The sequence below is a fragment of the Ammodytes marinus genome, assembly GCF_949987685.1.
Source record: "Ammodytes marinus genome assembly, chromosome: 1".
Taxonomy (NCBI): Eukaryota; Metazoa; Chordata; class Actinopteri; order Uranoscopiformes; family Ammodytidae; genus Ammodytes; species Ammodytes marinus.
The window spans coordinates 27,259,162-27,274,595 of NC_137230.1; the positions used below are offsets into that span (position 1 = coordinate 27,259,162).

At 41.7% G+C, this 15,434-nt stretch overlaps 1 protein-coding gene across 1 annotated transcript; it reads right to left on the minus strand.

Moving 5' to 3' along the window:
- Positions 1–437: 437 nt before the first annotated feature.
- LOC307251394 (uncharacterized protein) lies at positions 438–15,165 on the minus strand (the record flags this gene model as incomplete). Its single annotated transcript, XM_080028759.1, has 18 exons — positions 438–1,036; positions 1,137–1,338; positions 3,185–3,284; positions 3,569–3,969; positions 6,171–6,361; positions 7,635–7,777; positions 8,459–8,693; positions 10,148–10,206; positions 10,671–10,727; positions 11,330–11,473; positions 11,578–11,693; positions 12,112–12,348; positions 12,430–12,601; positions 12,706–12,824; positions 12,910–13,048; positions 13,525–13,662; positions 13,745–13,950; positions 15,043–15,165. The coding sequence occupies 18 exons, from the start codon at positions 15,163–15,165 to the stop codon at positions 900–902; spliced, it is 2,919 nt and encodes a 972-aa protein (XP_079884885.1). The 3' UTR covers positions 438–899.
- Between the last annotated feature and the right edge of the window lie 269 nt (positions 15,166–15,434).

A 15,434-nucleotide genomic window follows, 5' to 3' on the forward strand; every position in this document is an offset into this window, starting at 1 on the left:
TGGACCCAGTAACTGATAAAAACATGGGTGAACCTCATGCATTCAGGTCAATTACAATCCTACACTAGGGAGATGCTTGGGTTATGGGACCCACCCAGTCTCCGGTTATGCGCAGTTGACCTGTCAATTTCTTTCAATCTCAATCCTTGAGTCAGTTATCGTGGCTGAGCCCCCACATTGTTGTGGAAATTGGAATAGCAGTTTGTGCAGATGAGAGTTTGTAACTAAATACCAGATGACGCACTAGTCCTATTGTTTTTACACTTTTATTGATCGTAAGCAAGAGCCATAATCAGCATTGACAAACAGGACTGCAGAATTTATTGATGAAAGGCGGTCTCTTCTCAGCAGTGCCTAGAATGAACACACATTAACTGTAGACAACCCAGTGTGTAAATGATTCCAAGGGATTGCTTCACATAATTCTTAATCACCCTTTATTAATTGTATCTCAACTATTCCAGGCGTATCTCATAACACCAAAACTGTCAATCATCTGTTTAACACACATATTCAGGATGTGGTCAAATCCACTCCAGGCCAAACTCTTTTACAATGAATGAACTTGTATTTAGTTTCCTATATCTCAAACATTATTTTACGAATATATGATCATAACACATGATTACACATGATTATAATTTACAACAGGCATTTCCCTCACACTACCAAACAAATAAACATACTTGTTATAAATCCTACTGTAATACAAATAGTAGAAGCAGTTATAAAGCCATGACAGCAGTAAACATCACAGCACAGTTTAACAATCACCCAGCAGCTGCAGTACTATTTAATCATCCCTTCAATGTTGTTTATACAACTTTTTAAGTGTATATGAATATATGTAGACATTTCTAAAAGATGTAAATATAAAATATTCTGCAAACATTGCTGTTTTAACTTTCAAATGTGGGCAGAGGTTGGTATTTCAGCCTGGACATTCTGGTTTTGTACATGGCCACTGCACTGATCATGCCAACTGCTGCAAGAAGACATCCAGCGATGAATACCAGGTTCAGATTCAGGTTCATGGCTGAAGGAAAGAAAAGATTAAATGTGAATTAAATCTTGTCGTCCAAAGTCTATCTGGTGCTAAAACAAGGAAGATAAGAAAACACTCCTTGATTTCATACCTGGGCTTCCAGTCCTCTCTTCTGATCTCCTTAAGCGCAGGGGACCCTGGGAAACGAAGTGTGTTGCACTCTGAGTGACAATCTCTCTCTTGTGGTGGTGATGCTGGTGGCTGCCTGAGCTTGTGGAGTTGGTACATCCCTGTGAGCACCTGGTGTTGGGTTTCCCTGCTTCACACATCAGGACTTCACAGCTAATGTACACCTGAATGCAACAGGACACGCTGTCATTAAATGAACAGAAATACATATGTCTCTTTTCATGGACAATAGCAGAGTTGTTGTCAGAGATCCCACATACAAGATCAAACCTCTGCTCCACTTTGCTTCTTCATGCCAGTCAGTGCTTTTCTATCTCATATTATTTTTTATATTTTTTTTTTAAAGATTTTGGAGTGAGAGAGTTAAAACGGGGCAATGAATATTAGGGGAAGACATGCAGAGAACTGACCCGGGTCGGATTTTAACACAGGTCTGCTGCGAGGCCTGAGCCTCTAGGGCAGGGGTGTCAAACATACGGCCCGCGGGCCGGATCCGGCCCGCGAGATGATTTGATCAGGCCCGCGACCTGTAGAGCATAAATTTCTGAGTATGTCAAAAAAAAAGTAAGTCTCTAGCCCATTCCTGTGAGGAGTTATGAATTTTTAAAGAAATAACCGAAATGCTCACTCCTGCCGCTAGGGGGCAGCCTAAATAAAAAAAGCACATTTTAGCAACGTGGTAAATGGTAAATGGCAATCCTGCTTCACCGCTATTAATGTTTCCTACAGTGCTTTATGGCAAAGTAAAAACCAAAAAAAAAAAACATTTTTATTTTTAGTACATTTATTTGATTACTTTTTAATAAAAATAAAACTATTTTTATTTTTAGTGCTGAACAATTAATGTACTAGCAAGCGCGGTGTGTCTGTGGCTCTGTGTGCGCAAAACGAGCAGGAGCATGCTAGTGTAGGCCTACAAGATTTATTTCCTAATTTTCAATGCTGCTTTATTTTTATGTTTTAAATTGGGAAAAACAAATTCCAAAACAACCAATAACCTCTGTATTTAAAAATAAATCAAAACAGTAGAAGTTGCACTTTTATTTAATTGTATTTTGTACAGTCTGCATGTTTGCACAAAATGTGTACCTGTACATATAATAAACAAAATTGGACAACTGTAAGGTCAGTGCCTGTTGTATTTGTGTATTCAAATAAACAGTTGTTTATTTCATTAGTGCACATTGGCATCTTTGAGCAAAATACCCCCAAAATTTTTGCTGCGGCGCTTCGCGCCGCACCTCCTATTCCCATGGCCAGCAGCAACCTTTACTAAGACATTTCCTGGGGGGTACAGAGATCCCTTGTGATCCGTGATAATGTAGGTTACAAATGTAGGCTGAGTGATAAAGCATATTACTGAAAAACAAAGTTAGGGATTTGGAGTTATTTTGCCATTATTTTACTAGTCCGGCCCACCTGAGATCAGAGAGGCTGTATGTGGCCCTCGAACCAAAATGAGTTTGACACCCCTGCTCTAGGGGGACGCTCTGACCAATGTGCCACGAGCGCTCCCCATCCTCCTTAATTTCATGTTTGTACATTTTTCGTTTGTCTTAGTTTTTCTTAGTTTATTCAAGATGTGATATATTATAGTCATGATCATTATGCATGAAATTAACAATGTGAAACCGCAACAACTTCTCTATACTCGAGCTACAGGTCACAACCAGACAAAATGTCAACATATATGTCAGATAATTCTAACACACCTGAGACAATTATCACATAAAAAGTTGATTAAAAAATATCCTTGGGTCATGCAAGGGTATTTTTTTTTCATTGAGAATGTGATACCTTTTATAAAGTTAGTGCTAAATGTGCACAGGAATTCAACCTTTTTCGAAATTATTTCATAACTATGCACCTGTGTACCCCAATAGGTGTGCCTTAGATAACACTTACTAAAACTCAGATAAAAAAAACTGGACCTATTAATGGTGGGATTTAGATAGATCACATTGACAGTTGCAGGTACTTTATAGTCTAACCACTTAGTCCATTCTATACCTGGTCATGCAAGCCAATGAATGCGAAGGCCTCCACACTGAACCTGAATTGTCTCTTGTGGGCAGGGGAATAGATTTCAACAGTCAAGTCCTTTGTACACCTGGTCGAAAAAAAAAGAAAAAAAATCCTCTGTAACTTCATTCCTTACAGTTGATAACATAGGTAAGATGAGGTCCAGGCCCAGGTGAAACTCAAAAACACATTAAATGTTCATCTATCCATACATTATCTACAACTGGGCAAGTGGATATAAACATGGGGCAAAGATTGTGTTACAGACAATCATTCACACCTATGAGCAATGAGTCAGGCAATTCAGTTGCAAACCTCTCATGAACAAGCAACGTGTGCTCTGTTGCCACTAGAGGGTGTACTCATTCCTACCCATTTTCAATGATGTAGTACTTTGGCCAATAGTCTGGGTTGTCATATGGTGCAGCTGTGCAGGACAGCACAAACAGCTCAGTGTTGTTGACTGAAGAGGTGGCCTCCATCTCCATGTAAATCCTGCTCCCTATGTCATACACTAGGGGGTAGTTATTGGGATCCATCATGGTTTGGAATTGGTTGTTGGGATAGAACTCAAACTGGTAGGTGAATGTGCCGAAGCCTCTCTCCCACACTGTGACATTCTGCCTATGTGCTGTGAAGCCCAGTGTCGCGTTCCCTCGTTTGGGGTACTGGCAGTAGAACTGCACTTCCAGGAGGTGTTTCCTGGTGATCAGGTCTTCGATGTTGTCGGCCGTGGTGATTACATTTTTGAAAATTAGGTTCTCATCATCTTCCTGCAGAATAAATAGTAAGGCAAGGCAAGTTTATTTATATACAGTTGTGTTCAAAATAATAGCAGTGTGTTTAAAAAATTGAGTAAAGATTAAAATCCTAATAATAGCTTTTATTTCCATATACGCAAATATATTGGGGACATTGCACATTCAATTCCAACTCCAAATTAGAGCTGCAACGATTAATCGATGAATCCATTATTAATCGATTATTAAAATAATCGCAAACTATTTTGATAATCGATTAATCGTTTTGAGTTATTTGTTGATAAAAAATGTCCAAATTCTCTGATTTCAGCTTGTCAGGTATGAATATTTTCTGGTTTCTTTAATCCTATTATGACAGTAAACTGAAATATCTGTGTGTTTTGGACATAACAATACATTTGAGGACGTCAACATGGGCTTTGGAAAATGTATCAACATTTTTCACCATTTTCTGACATTTTACGGACCAAAACACTAATCGATTAAAAATCGATTAATCGAGAAAATAATCGACAGATTAATCGATTATCAAAATAATCGTTAGTTGCAGCCCTACTCCAAATATGAAGAAACAATTGTCAAATGTTTCTTCATCTTTACAGAAAGTGAAGAAGAAGGAATATTAGACTGTTCAAAAAAATAGCAGTGTCTGCATTTTTCTTTACAACTCAAACATTTATCAACTGAAAAATGCATGAAGATTTAGCTTTCCTATGAATCACTGAACTAATATTTAGTTGTATAACCTCTGTTTCTGAGAACTGCTTCACATCTGTGTTGCAGGTGGGGGGGCGCCTTTAGCTAAGTCGGTAAGGCGTCCCCCTCCCGGGCCGGGCCCAGCAGCATACCCGGGTTCGATTCCCGCCCGCGGTCGTTCTCTGCATGTCACTCCCCTCTCTGCCCCATTTCACCTCTGTCTCTCTGCACTATCAATAAAGCATAAAAATGCCCAAAAAATATCTTTAAAAAAAAACATCTGTGTTGCAGGGAGCCGACCAATTTATGGCACCTGTGAACAGGTGTTTCAGCCCAGGATGATTGGACAACATTCAATAATTCCTCTGCATTTCTTGGTTTTGCCTCAAAAACAGAATTTTTGATGTCACCACATAGGTTTTCTATTGGATTAAGGTCCAGGGATTGGGCTGGCCACTCCATAACGTTACTCTTGTTGGTCTGGAACCAAGATCTTGTTCGCTTACTGGTGTGTTTGGGGTCGTTGACTTGTTGGAACACCCATTTCAAGGGCATTTCCTCTTCAACATAAGGCAACATGACCTCTTCGAGTATTTAAATGTATCCAAATTGATCCATGATCCATGCTATGCGATAAATAGACCCGACACCATAGTATGAGAAACATCCCCATAACATGATGTCTGCGCCACCATGCTTCACTGTCTTCAAAGTGTACTGTGGCGTGAATAGGGGCCGCAGACAGTTTGTCAGACGACCCCCAAACACTGAATTCAAGCCAAGGTGCCATAAGTTGGTAGGCTCCCTGCAACACAGATGTGAAGCAGTTCTCAGAAACAGAGGTTATACAACTAAATATTAGTTCAGTGATTCATAGGAAAGCTAAATCTTCATGCATTTTTCAGTTGATACAGTAAATGTTTGAGTTTTAAAGAAAAATGCAGACACTGCTATTTTTTTGAACAGTCTAATATTCCTTTTTCTTCACTTTCTGTAAAAAAAATTCAGTTTAGCTAACTTCCTGTCAGTTACTGCAGTTAGCAGTCCCCTCGCTCGTCCCTACGTCACCACATTAATGCACTGCGGTCTTCGAGCAGCAAGTTATCTAGCATCATCTCAGATCCATAAGTGTGATAAAACATGATAAAAACCATCAAAACAGACATTGGGAAGGATTTTTACCTGCTCCGCCATTGTAGGCGCATACACATTCACCCGTCTGTTGCTCTGCACGTGCACCGGCAGTGAGACGGGTGTCGGTTTGTAGCATTCTCTCTTGTGATTGGATAAAATTCCGGGATACTACATAAAGTTTAATTGCTGATTACATGCAGAGCAGCTGATTAAGAGATTGGCTTTATGAAACGCGCACATCGTGTTAGTGATTACTGTAAGAATAAACGATTTAACAGTTATATTAAAATAAATAAACTGCTTACTTCACCTTTTAAAGACAGGTTTTCTTTATAGTAAAATAAAGTGATGTCAAAAAAAAAGGAAAAGTAACACTTTGTTACCTCGATCTGAGTGCCACAAGCGTTGAGTGGGATGACAGCGATGATGTGAGTGCTGTTGGAGTGTCTCTGGAGGCTGCAGGCGGTGTTGCTGGGGTCATTGAGCCGCAAATGATCCTCATGGAGTCCAGGGAATGAAGATTTCTCAACCTCCACTGTCATTGTGGACTCAGTGCAGATCACATTGGATTTAACTATGGCAAAAGATATGGCTATTTTAGACCTTATGAGGCTTGGAAGTACTGCTTCATACAGCAGCAATTATTTTGTATATTATATATGTAATTATAAATGTTTTATATTGATACATCTTGTATACTAATGTTTTGGTTGTTTGAGTTTGGTTTTTGGTATGTTTGGGACACTCGGTAAAGAGAGGGGTGGAGCTGTCCACTGATCACCATCTGTTTGTAAAGGGCTGTGTACAGTAAGGATGGAACGCTGTTGAACTCCTGAATCTGACTAATGGCGCTTTTCCACCGCAAATGTAGCTCGACTCGACTCAACTCGACTCAGTTTAACTTGGTTTGGTAGCAGCACGGGTCGTTTTCCACCGAAAATAGTACCTCCTGAACGTGGGCGGGGTTGTCGTAAGGGGCTGAAAGCCAACTCCGGAGTCAAGTAGCAAAGCAGAAATTACGAGCAGTTGTTGCACTATTAACTGAACCAACCGCCAAAAACACGGATGAGAAATGTTTAAGAAAATACTCCCCTTGTATCTGTTTGCTAAAAGAAGTAGAATAATATTGCTACGGGCCGTTAAAAGGGAGGGTTTGTGTCCTGATGTGTGACTGCCACACAGCTGTAGGGATGCGTCACGTACATCCCTATGCACGTAAACACGGCATGATAAAGTTGACTGTTAAGTGCTTGTTTCAGGATACGTGTTTTCAAATGCAAGCCGTGTCTCAGCCTGAATATTTTATTGAGGTAATCAGTGCAGTCCGAGGCTTGTAATGTAATCGCTCGCTATCATGTCTGTCCCAGCTTGCTGCTATAGGCTATTTAGCCTAGCTGCTATGTCTCCTCTCGTATGTTCAAAGTAACTTCCCCAACAGCCAACACAACTGGGTGAGCTTAGCGAATATATGGAGAGAAAAAAATCGGGTCTGTGATGCAAATCAAATGAAAGCGAGCCAAAGAAGGCTGCACGCGGCGAGACAAAATACACATAAAAGTCCCGGAGAGTTGTTGAGAATCAAGGGGAGAATAATCAACAGAATGAAGCCGGCAGACGGTAGTCTCTGGCCAATCAGCGGCCGGCCGTCTGCCGACGTCACCTTTTAGCTCGACTCAGCTCGCTTGGACCCTAGAGCAAGGCGATACTAAAAAAGCAGCCGCTAGCAGGTACCAGGTACCATGAAATTGCGGTGGAAACGCCAAAAATGCGAGTTGAGTCGAGTCGAGTCGAGCTGATACCATGCGGTGGAAAAGCGCCATTACACACCTTCTATGTTGGAGGCAGACGGGGTTGGGCTGGGGGTGGGGCGCTGGGGCGGCGGCGCTGCCTGCCGCTGTCATTGGTGTGCCCTGGGCTGGGGGTGGCCGGGGGGGTGGTGGTGTCGGGGTGCGTGCTCAGGCGTCTGCAGTGGCGCCGTGCCACTGCCTGACTGGACCGTTGGGTAGGGTGGAAATGGGGCATCGGGTGCAGATTGTGTAATTGGTGCACTGGTAGGTGGGTACTGCGATGTTTTTAATCGTTTGACGCGGGTGATAGAAGCAATCTATGCAATTTGCGTTTTAACTGTTTTTAAACTGTTTTAAAGCTCCCATATTATACACTTTTCGGTACTATAATACACTATATTATATGGTCTTAGTCGTCCCTAATACGTTTTTCTTTAATTGTTTGCTGAGAAAAACTTTCAGATAATTTATTGTACTATGCTGATGTTCAGCTAATCTCACAATGGCCTATTTTTTTAAAAGAGCTGCAGCTCCCCTCGTAAATATACAATCTTTGAGCTGCCCCCGCCCCCTGTCCGGAAGCGAAGCCAGATATGCCTCGCCCTCTGTCTGTCAGGGCCGTGGACCAATAAGAAATAGGGGTGTGGGCTGCGCAGTGGAAGCTTCTGGCTTTCCAGTTTGTGAGGTCAGAAAAGGGGAAAATTCTGACTGGAGTATATTGGGGGGGAGGGTTGGGGGTTTCAGAAAGGGGGAGAGTGAGAACAGGAGAGATTGTTATTTTTTTAAATTTTTTGGCAGTCTCTAGGCACACCGTGGACCCATGGATATGTTAGAACACATTTAAAAAGTGCATTTAGCATAATATGTGACCTTTAATCATTTACCCCTGCCTGGCGGTCAGCCCTGTGGCGTCGCTGTTGGCGTCTGTGTTTCGCTGCCCGGCGTCGGTGCTCCTCCGGCCCTTCCTAGCTCTGGGTGTGCCGATGGCGGCGGCGGATGCGTCGCGCCCTTTGTGCCTGGCACCTCTGGCCTTGCCTCGTGGGCTGGGCATGGCCGGTCCGGCGGGCCTGAGTGGGGCTGTACGGGCCGCCCCTCCGGGGGATTCGGCAGTGGTTGCTCCTCGTGGCAGCGGTGTATTTCGCTATTTCCCTATTCTATACTCTATTCTCTATCTATGGCCCCGGTCCTCCTCTGGACTAGTGCCGCACTGGGGCGTGCTCTCTGGGGGCGGGGTGCTGGGGGGCAGGCTCTGGGTCTGGGGGGCTGGCGCCGATTGTGTGTCGTTGGGGAACGGTAGAGTGTGATCAATGTAATTTTAATGTTAATTGTGTTCGCATTGTTATAGCGTTATTATTATCATCCTGAGGAGCTGCCTCGGTCTCGGTTTGTCTGGGCCTGAGTACCGGCTGTCCTCCCACTGAGAATTGTACTGCCGACGCTAATTGCATAACTGATACCATTTCTCTGACATTTGTTCTCTTTTGTTTATCTTCCATGATTGGTTGAGCGTTGCCCCGGGGGTTCTCTCCCTCCGTCTACCAAGCACTCTCCATGCTACTCGACTGACTCCGAGTTCTGTGTGGAATCAGCTGTCCTAGGAATGGATGCTCCCCGTTTGCTATTGCTTCACATCAGGATAGTACTCTTTCTACTCGCTTGCTTGTTCAATCTTTATAAATTCATTTTTGCCTTGCTCATTGGTTGCCTGTCTGTCCTCTTCCAGTTTCCCTTGGTCGTGACGAGACGGTGTGGATCTGGTCCCCCCTCCGGTTTTATCTGAGAATTGGACCATCAACGCGAATGATGTGCAGTGGTCAAGGGCGCCACCTGGAGACGTGGGATGTAATCCCGGCGATGGAAACCTTAGTTTTCCCTGGTGGAGACGAGACGGTGTGGATCCTCTGGCTGCATCTGAAGTCTTCCTGCATCCACACTATTCGCACTTTACTTAGTATTACCATGTAATCACCTGGTCAATGATCAAATTCCTTCGTGATTTTCTCTACTTATGACATCTATTGCAGTATGTCCGTCCTGGGAGAGGGATCCCTTACTCTGTCGACTCTCCCTGAGATTTCTTCAATTTTTTATTCCCGGTAAAGGGTTTTTACTGGGAGTTTTTTCTCAGCCGAGCTAAGGGTGTAAGGGCAGGGTGTCATATTGTATCATACTGTATCATATTGTATCATATATCATATTGTATGAAATGTAAAGTCCACCGAGACAAATTTATTTGTAATTTTGGGCTATATAAATAAAACTGATTTGATTTGGCAGAGCTTGAGGCTGATGGGGGATCGTTGTCAATTTCCCTGGTGGAAGTCACTGAAGTAGTCATACAACCCCATTGTGACAAAGCCCCGGGGGTTAATGAGCAAACCACAGCATTTTACTTTTACTTGCTTAGCTGCAGCCAAAACAAATGTTCTCAAATGTGCACCAGTCATGTAGTCAGTCTTTGGCACTTTAGGAGAGTATTCAGCATGTGATATTCAGTATTTTGTGAATTTATACACCATTAGAGTTGTAATTACATTACAAAATGTTGATATTTACATATTGATATATCTCACCTTGCTCCTTCCGTATCTCCACCAGAACACACCTCATCTCGGACTGATAGATGCCAGACCTGAAAGGCAGCCGTGAACTTTTTTTAACACTTTAACTGAGGCAATGAAAGCCTGTTACCATAAATCATAAGGATGGTTTGTCAGTTTTTAAAATCTCTCTCCTAATTATAGTTAAGTGGCAAAGGTTTAGGGTATTAGGGTATTTTAACAAGATGTTCCTGTCCCTTGGATTCATTGGCAGAGTCATCCTAGCAATCTTGAAAAAGGATCTAAAGACCTCAGTTTTAGTTTGAAAATGCAAATGTTATTAGCTTTTGAATTTCCTAGCTAGTGATACACATTTGCTTCTGCCTTCATAACTTTGATAAATAATTGTATCTACTTTTGAATCTTGGCAGCTCAATAGGTTTCGTTATTTGCTAACAGCATTATTCATTGTCATCTCTCAGCCTAGGGCAATGCCCTTTACCTTGTTGCTGAGAGATACAGTTTTCAAAAGACTAAACACAGAAATGTTACTTACTGTGAAGATGGGTTAGAATGGTGATGGTGCTGTGTCGTTTGAACGCTTACAGAAGACCTGCAAAATGTGCAAAAAGTTAAAGGTCACATATTATGCTAAATGCACTTTTTAAATGTGTTCTAACATATCCATGGGTCCACGGTGTGCCTAGAGACTGCCAAAAAATTTAAAAAAATAACAATCTCTCCTGTTCTCACTCTCCCCCTTTCTGAAACCCCCAACCCTCCCCCCCCAATATACTCCAGTCAGAATTTTCCCCTTTTCTGACCTCACAAACTGGAAAGCCAGAAGCTTCCACTGCGCAGCCCACACCCCTATTTCTTATTGGTCCACGGCCCTGACAGACAGAGGGCGAGGCATATCTGGCTTCGCTTCCGGACAGGGGGCGGGGGCAGCTCAAAGATTGTATATTTACGAGGGGAGCTGCAGCTCTTTTAAAAAAATAGGCCATTGTGAGATTAGCTGAACATCAGCATAGTACAATAAATTATCTGAAAGTTTTTCTCAGCAAACAATTAAAGAAAAACGTATTAGGGACGACTAAGACCATATAATATAGTGTATTATAGTACCGAAAAGTGTATAATATGGGAGCTTTAAATCATGGTTTTCCAATAAAATATTAATTCAGCCATGAAAGAAATTAACCCAAGGCTCACCCTGTCACTGATTCAACAGCAAAGCAGATCGCAAAATGTTCTCCAAGGTCATCTGGGACAGGCGTCCACCGAATGACAAACTCCTCATGTGTTGTCCTGTGCTTGCTGATATTCAGTGGCCCACTCATGATGAGATCATGAATACTGTATGAAAAACAAAAGAAGATTTCTCCGTTATAGTTTTTTTTTCTTGCTTGCAGAAATGATAAGAATGTTTTGCACTGAACACTGATCACGTTGGTTCTCACGTTGCGTATGCAGCTTGTGCTTTGACTCTGATCTCCACTTCTTTGTTGACCTCTGCTTGGATGCGTGCTCCATTTTCAGGGGTTGGTTGCACAAACTTTGGCAAGTACTGTCCTTCCTGACATGACGGAGCCGGTGGGTCCACTAGATAAAAAAAAATAATAACAAATACAAATAAAAGGATGAATTGAAGGCAAGGCAAGGCAGTCTTAAACATTGATTTAAAAAAAACTATAACGTGTTCTTTCATGCTTGTGCTGCAACAGGTTTTTCAATGTGATTCAGTGTGGATTGGCCCAGTTTAAAATGTGATGTGAAAATTATGAGGACAGGTAAAATCGAATTTACCAAGTAAGGAGAATTGCAAAGGGAGTACACTAAGAGGAGTGGTGGTCCATGAAGCAGCTGTGGTGGTTGTTGGAGCAGCTTTGGTGGTTGTCGGGGCAGCTGTGGATTGTCTTTGCCAATACCACCACCATGGGGTTGTGGGTATGGTTGTGGATGTTGGTTCAGTTGTGGAAGGTCCATGCCAATACCACCACCATGGGGTTGTTGGAGCAGATGTGGTGGTTGTTGGAGCAGATGTGGTGGATGTCTGGGCAGCTGTGGTGGTTGTCGGGTCTGTTGTGGATTGTCTTTGCCAATACCACCACCATGGGGTTGTGGGAGCAGCTGTGGTGGTTGTCGGGTCTGTTGTGGATTGTCCATGCCAATACCTCCACCATGGGGTTGTCGGGGCAGCTGTAGTGGTTGTCGGGGCAACTGTGGATTGTCTTTGCCAATACCATCGCCATGGGGTTGTGGGTACGGTTGTGGATGTTGGTTCAGTTGTGGATTGTCCATGCCAATACCACCGCCATGGGGTTGTCGGGGCAGCTGTAGTGGTTGTCGGGGCAACTGTGGATTGTCTTTGCCAATACCACCACCATGGGGTTGTCGGGGCAGCTGTAGTGGTTGTCGGGGCAACTGTGGATTGTCTTTGCCAATACCACCACCATGGGGTTGTGGGTACGCTTGTGGATGGTGCTATTGTTGTGGATGTTCCGTACAATTGCGACCACCACCATGGTAAAGCAGATTGGTTGACAACTTGTCTCTTTCTCCTTGCATTCAATGGAGCCCTGTAAGACCGGGATCCGTCTGTGTAGGCCAGTGTGATGTGCCCTTGCGGGAAGTCCTCCACCACCATCTCAAATGCATTAACTCGGGGGTCGGCACTGGTGTTGTTGTAGTGTAATGTGCAAGAGTCCTAACAATGTGAACATTAAGTAGTTTAGTGAGGCAAAGCACCAGTCTATTGTACAATGTATTAGGAAATTGACTCTTAAACTCACCTGATCCAAGTGAAAGCCTGAAGGTGGGTTGCACGAGCTGCAGTCTATATTTCTACTATTTCCATATCTACATTGAACTTTGTCCCCATCAGGATCAAATGACATCAGCTTGTATGTCCGTGGGCAGTTCTGAGGCACCCTTGAATAGACATACACAACATTAGTTAGTATTTTAGTCGAGTTTATTACATGTCATATGCAAAATCACAAATGTTTACTTTAAATCAAAAGTATGTTTATTTATGTATTTATTTTTGTTAATCCTTTGCAACCGAAAGGATATTTCAAATCTCCTGGCTTTTAAACTTTTTGAGGTAATCCTTTTTTTTCCCAAAGCCTAAATGAACACCTTTATTATTCAAATAGGATATTACTTTTGATTTAATTTTCCAAATTATTCTGATATTCATCTGTTTATGTTTGCAGACATTTTGTAGGAACCAATCCCAGTAAAAAAAAACTTGCAAAACGTTTACTCACAACATCTATCAAGCTCCAATGGTGTCTACATGTATTACTAATGGGTGCATCAAAGTTGGACATTTTCCATAGGATGCTTAGACTAAATTATCAATATTTAGCCTACCCATTTCATGCTCAGTGCAGGGTACTTACCGTAGGAAAGGTAGAATTGCAATGTCTGGTGATCTGTTGGGTTGTCCAGTGTCAGATCTTGTTCCCAAATCAAGAGAAGTGCGTAGTCTCCATGAACTAACCCCGTTACGTGTTTGGATCCAACAACAGCTCGCTGCACTGATATGTGTGAAAACACCTCATAAATACAAAGAACAGCAGCAAAAATACTTATTACGATTTCAGTAAACGAAAAGCTCACCTCATTTCAAAAGGTTTGTCGCTCGGGACTTTGAGAGTACGGACTGTTTCAGTTTCACACCATTGCCTGTTATATTTCGGTGCATTGGTGCTCCTGTCAAGCGTACCTCTCTCATTTCTGCTGGTATATCCACAGTTGCCACTGTAACAATTCCAGTAGTGAGAGTACTGACACCCATCAAATGTTGCCCTGTCGCGAATGTCCACCTGTGGAAGAAAATAACCAAAGTAGTGCACTTAGTTAAGAAATGTTTTGTATACTACATTTCTGTATATTTTGTGAACACAACATTTATATCACTCGTACTGTAATAATACTATTAATTGTAACAACGGTGTTGTTTTTATTATTTGATAAACTACAACAATAAATGTAGTTAAAGGTCTTATCTTGGTTGAAAACGCATAGCATTTTTTTAAAATCATGAAGCCAATGACTTTGCAATATGTCAAGGATTTTACTCCTTGAATCATAGGAGGAACAAGGCAAAGAAAATTAAAAATTAAAACTAAAATAATGTTAAAATAATACAGCTTAACCAGCACAGCCTAAATTACATTCAAAAGATCCTCCAGACTAATCATTATTTTTAAGGCAAATAATAAACCAAAGAAAGGTACAAGGTGTTACAACCAAATATAATTTAGGGATTACGCAAGTGTATCTTAATGTCACTTGTGTGTCTTGAATGAATGATAAATGATCATTTATACTCTCAGGGTACACCAGGGATGGCACCGACAGTTAAGAGAAACTGCAAGACTGAAAGACAGATTCAAAAGTAAAGAAACTGTGAGTGTTTCTATAAAGCAACCCATACAATTATACGTCTTTCCTTTATTCATTTTTACTCGTGAATATATCTGGGTATAAAGTTTTTATATGTTGCAACAAAAATACGAAGTATGATGACTGCTGTGGTGACATGCAGCCTGCAAACTTATCTTTTTCTTTTTACAATTTCAGAAAGATTGTTATTAAAAATGCCATTGCAGAGTAAAAATAATACATTTGATACAGCTCTTTTCGATGTGCTCAGACGCCTAAAATATTATTATGAGATTTATATAAGTACATAGGTTGAAAATAAAAGAAGAAAAAAAGGATTCCAAGATAAAAAAAACATTTAATAAGTAAAGTACAGGTATATAAAATGCAATTTAAATTAACGTTGTATCAGAACTTAATTGATCAGTTTGATCAGAATAATCAAACCCATATACATTTATGTCATATGGCAGCGTAACCATAGTCACACATTTTCTCTAACGCACGTCATTAAAATTTGTTTCTCTCACCCTAAATGTTCCATCAGGATTTCTTCCTTTGTAGCTGTAGGTCACAGTTCCCCCAAACTGATGTGATGCAGATGCCAGTGAGACCAGGAGCAGCTGAAGAACGAGCACCAGTGTGGAAGCCATGTTGCCCCAACCTCTCCTCTGTCTGATTCCCTACCACTTCTGCATCTTTATATACACTTAAAGGCTGGTAGGATAAAGTGGGCACAATCCTTTGCGAGCTTCATGGTATGCAAACTATGTTCCGAAACAAAAGGTAGACTGCAAAACTGGTTTAAGCGAAGTATGAAAAAAAGATTGTCAAACAATTGTTTTTGTACAGAAGGATGTCATTGCCAATAATAACACCACTATAAGCTCAATAACGAAACATACCTTCTGTATGACAAATA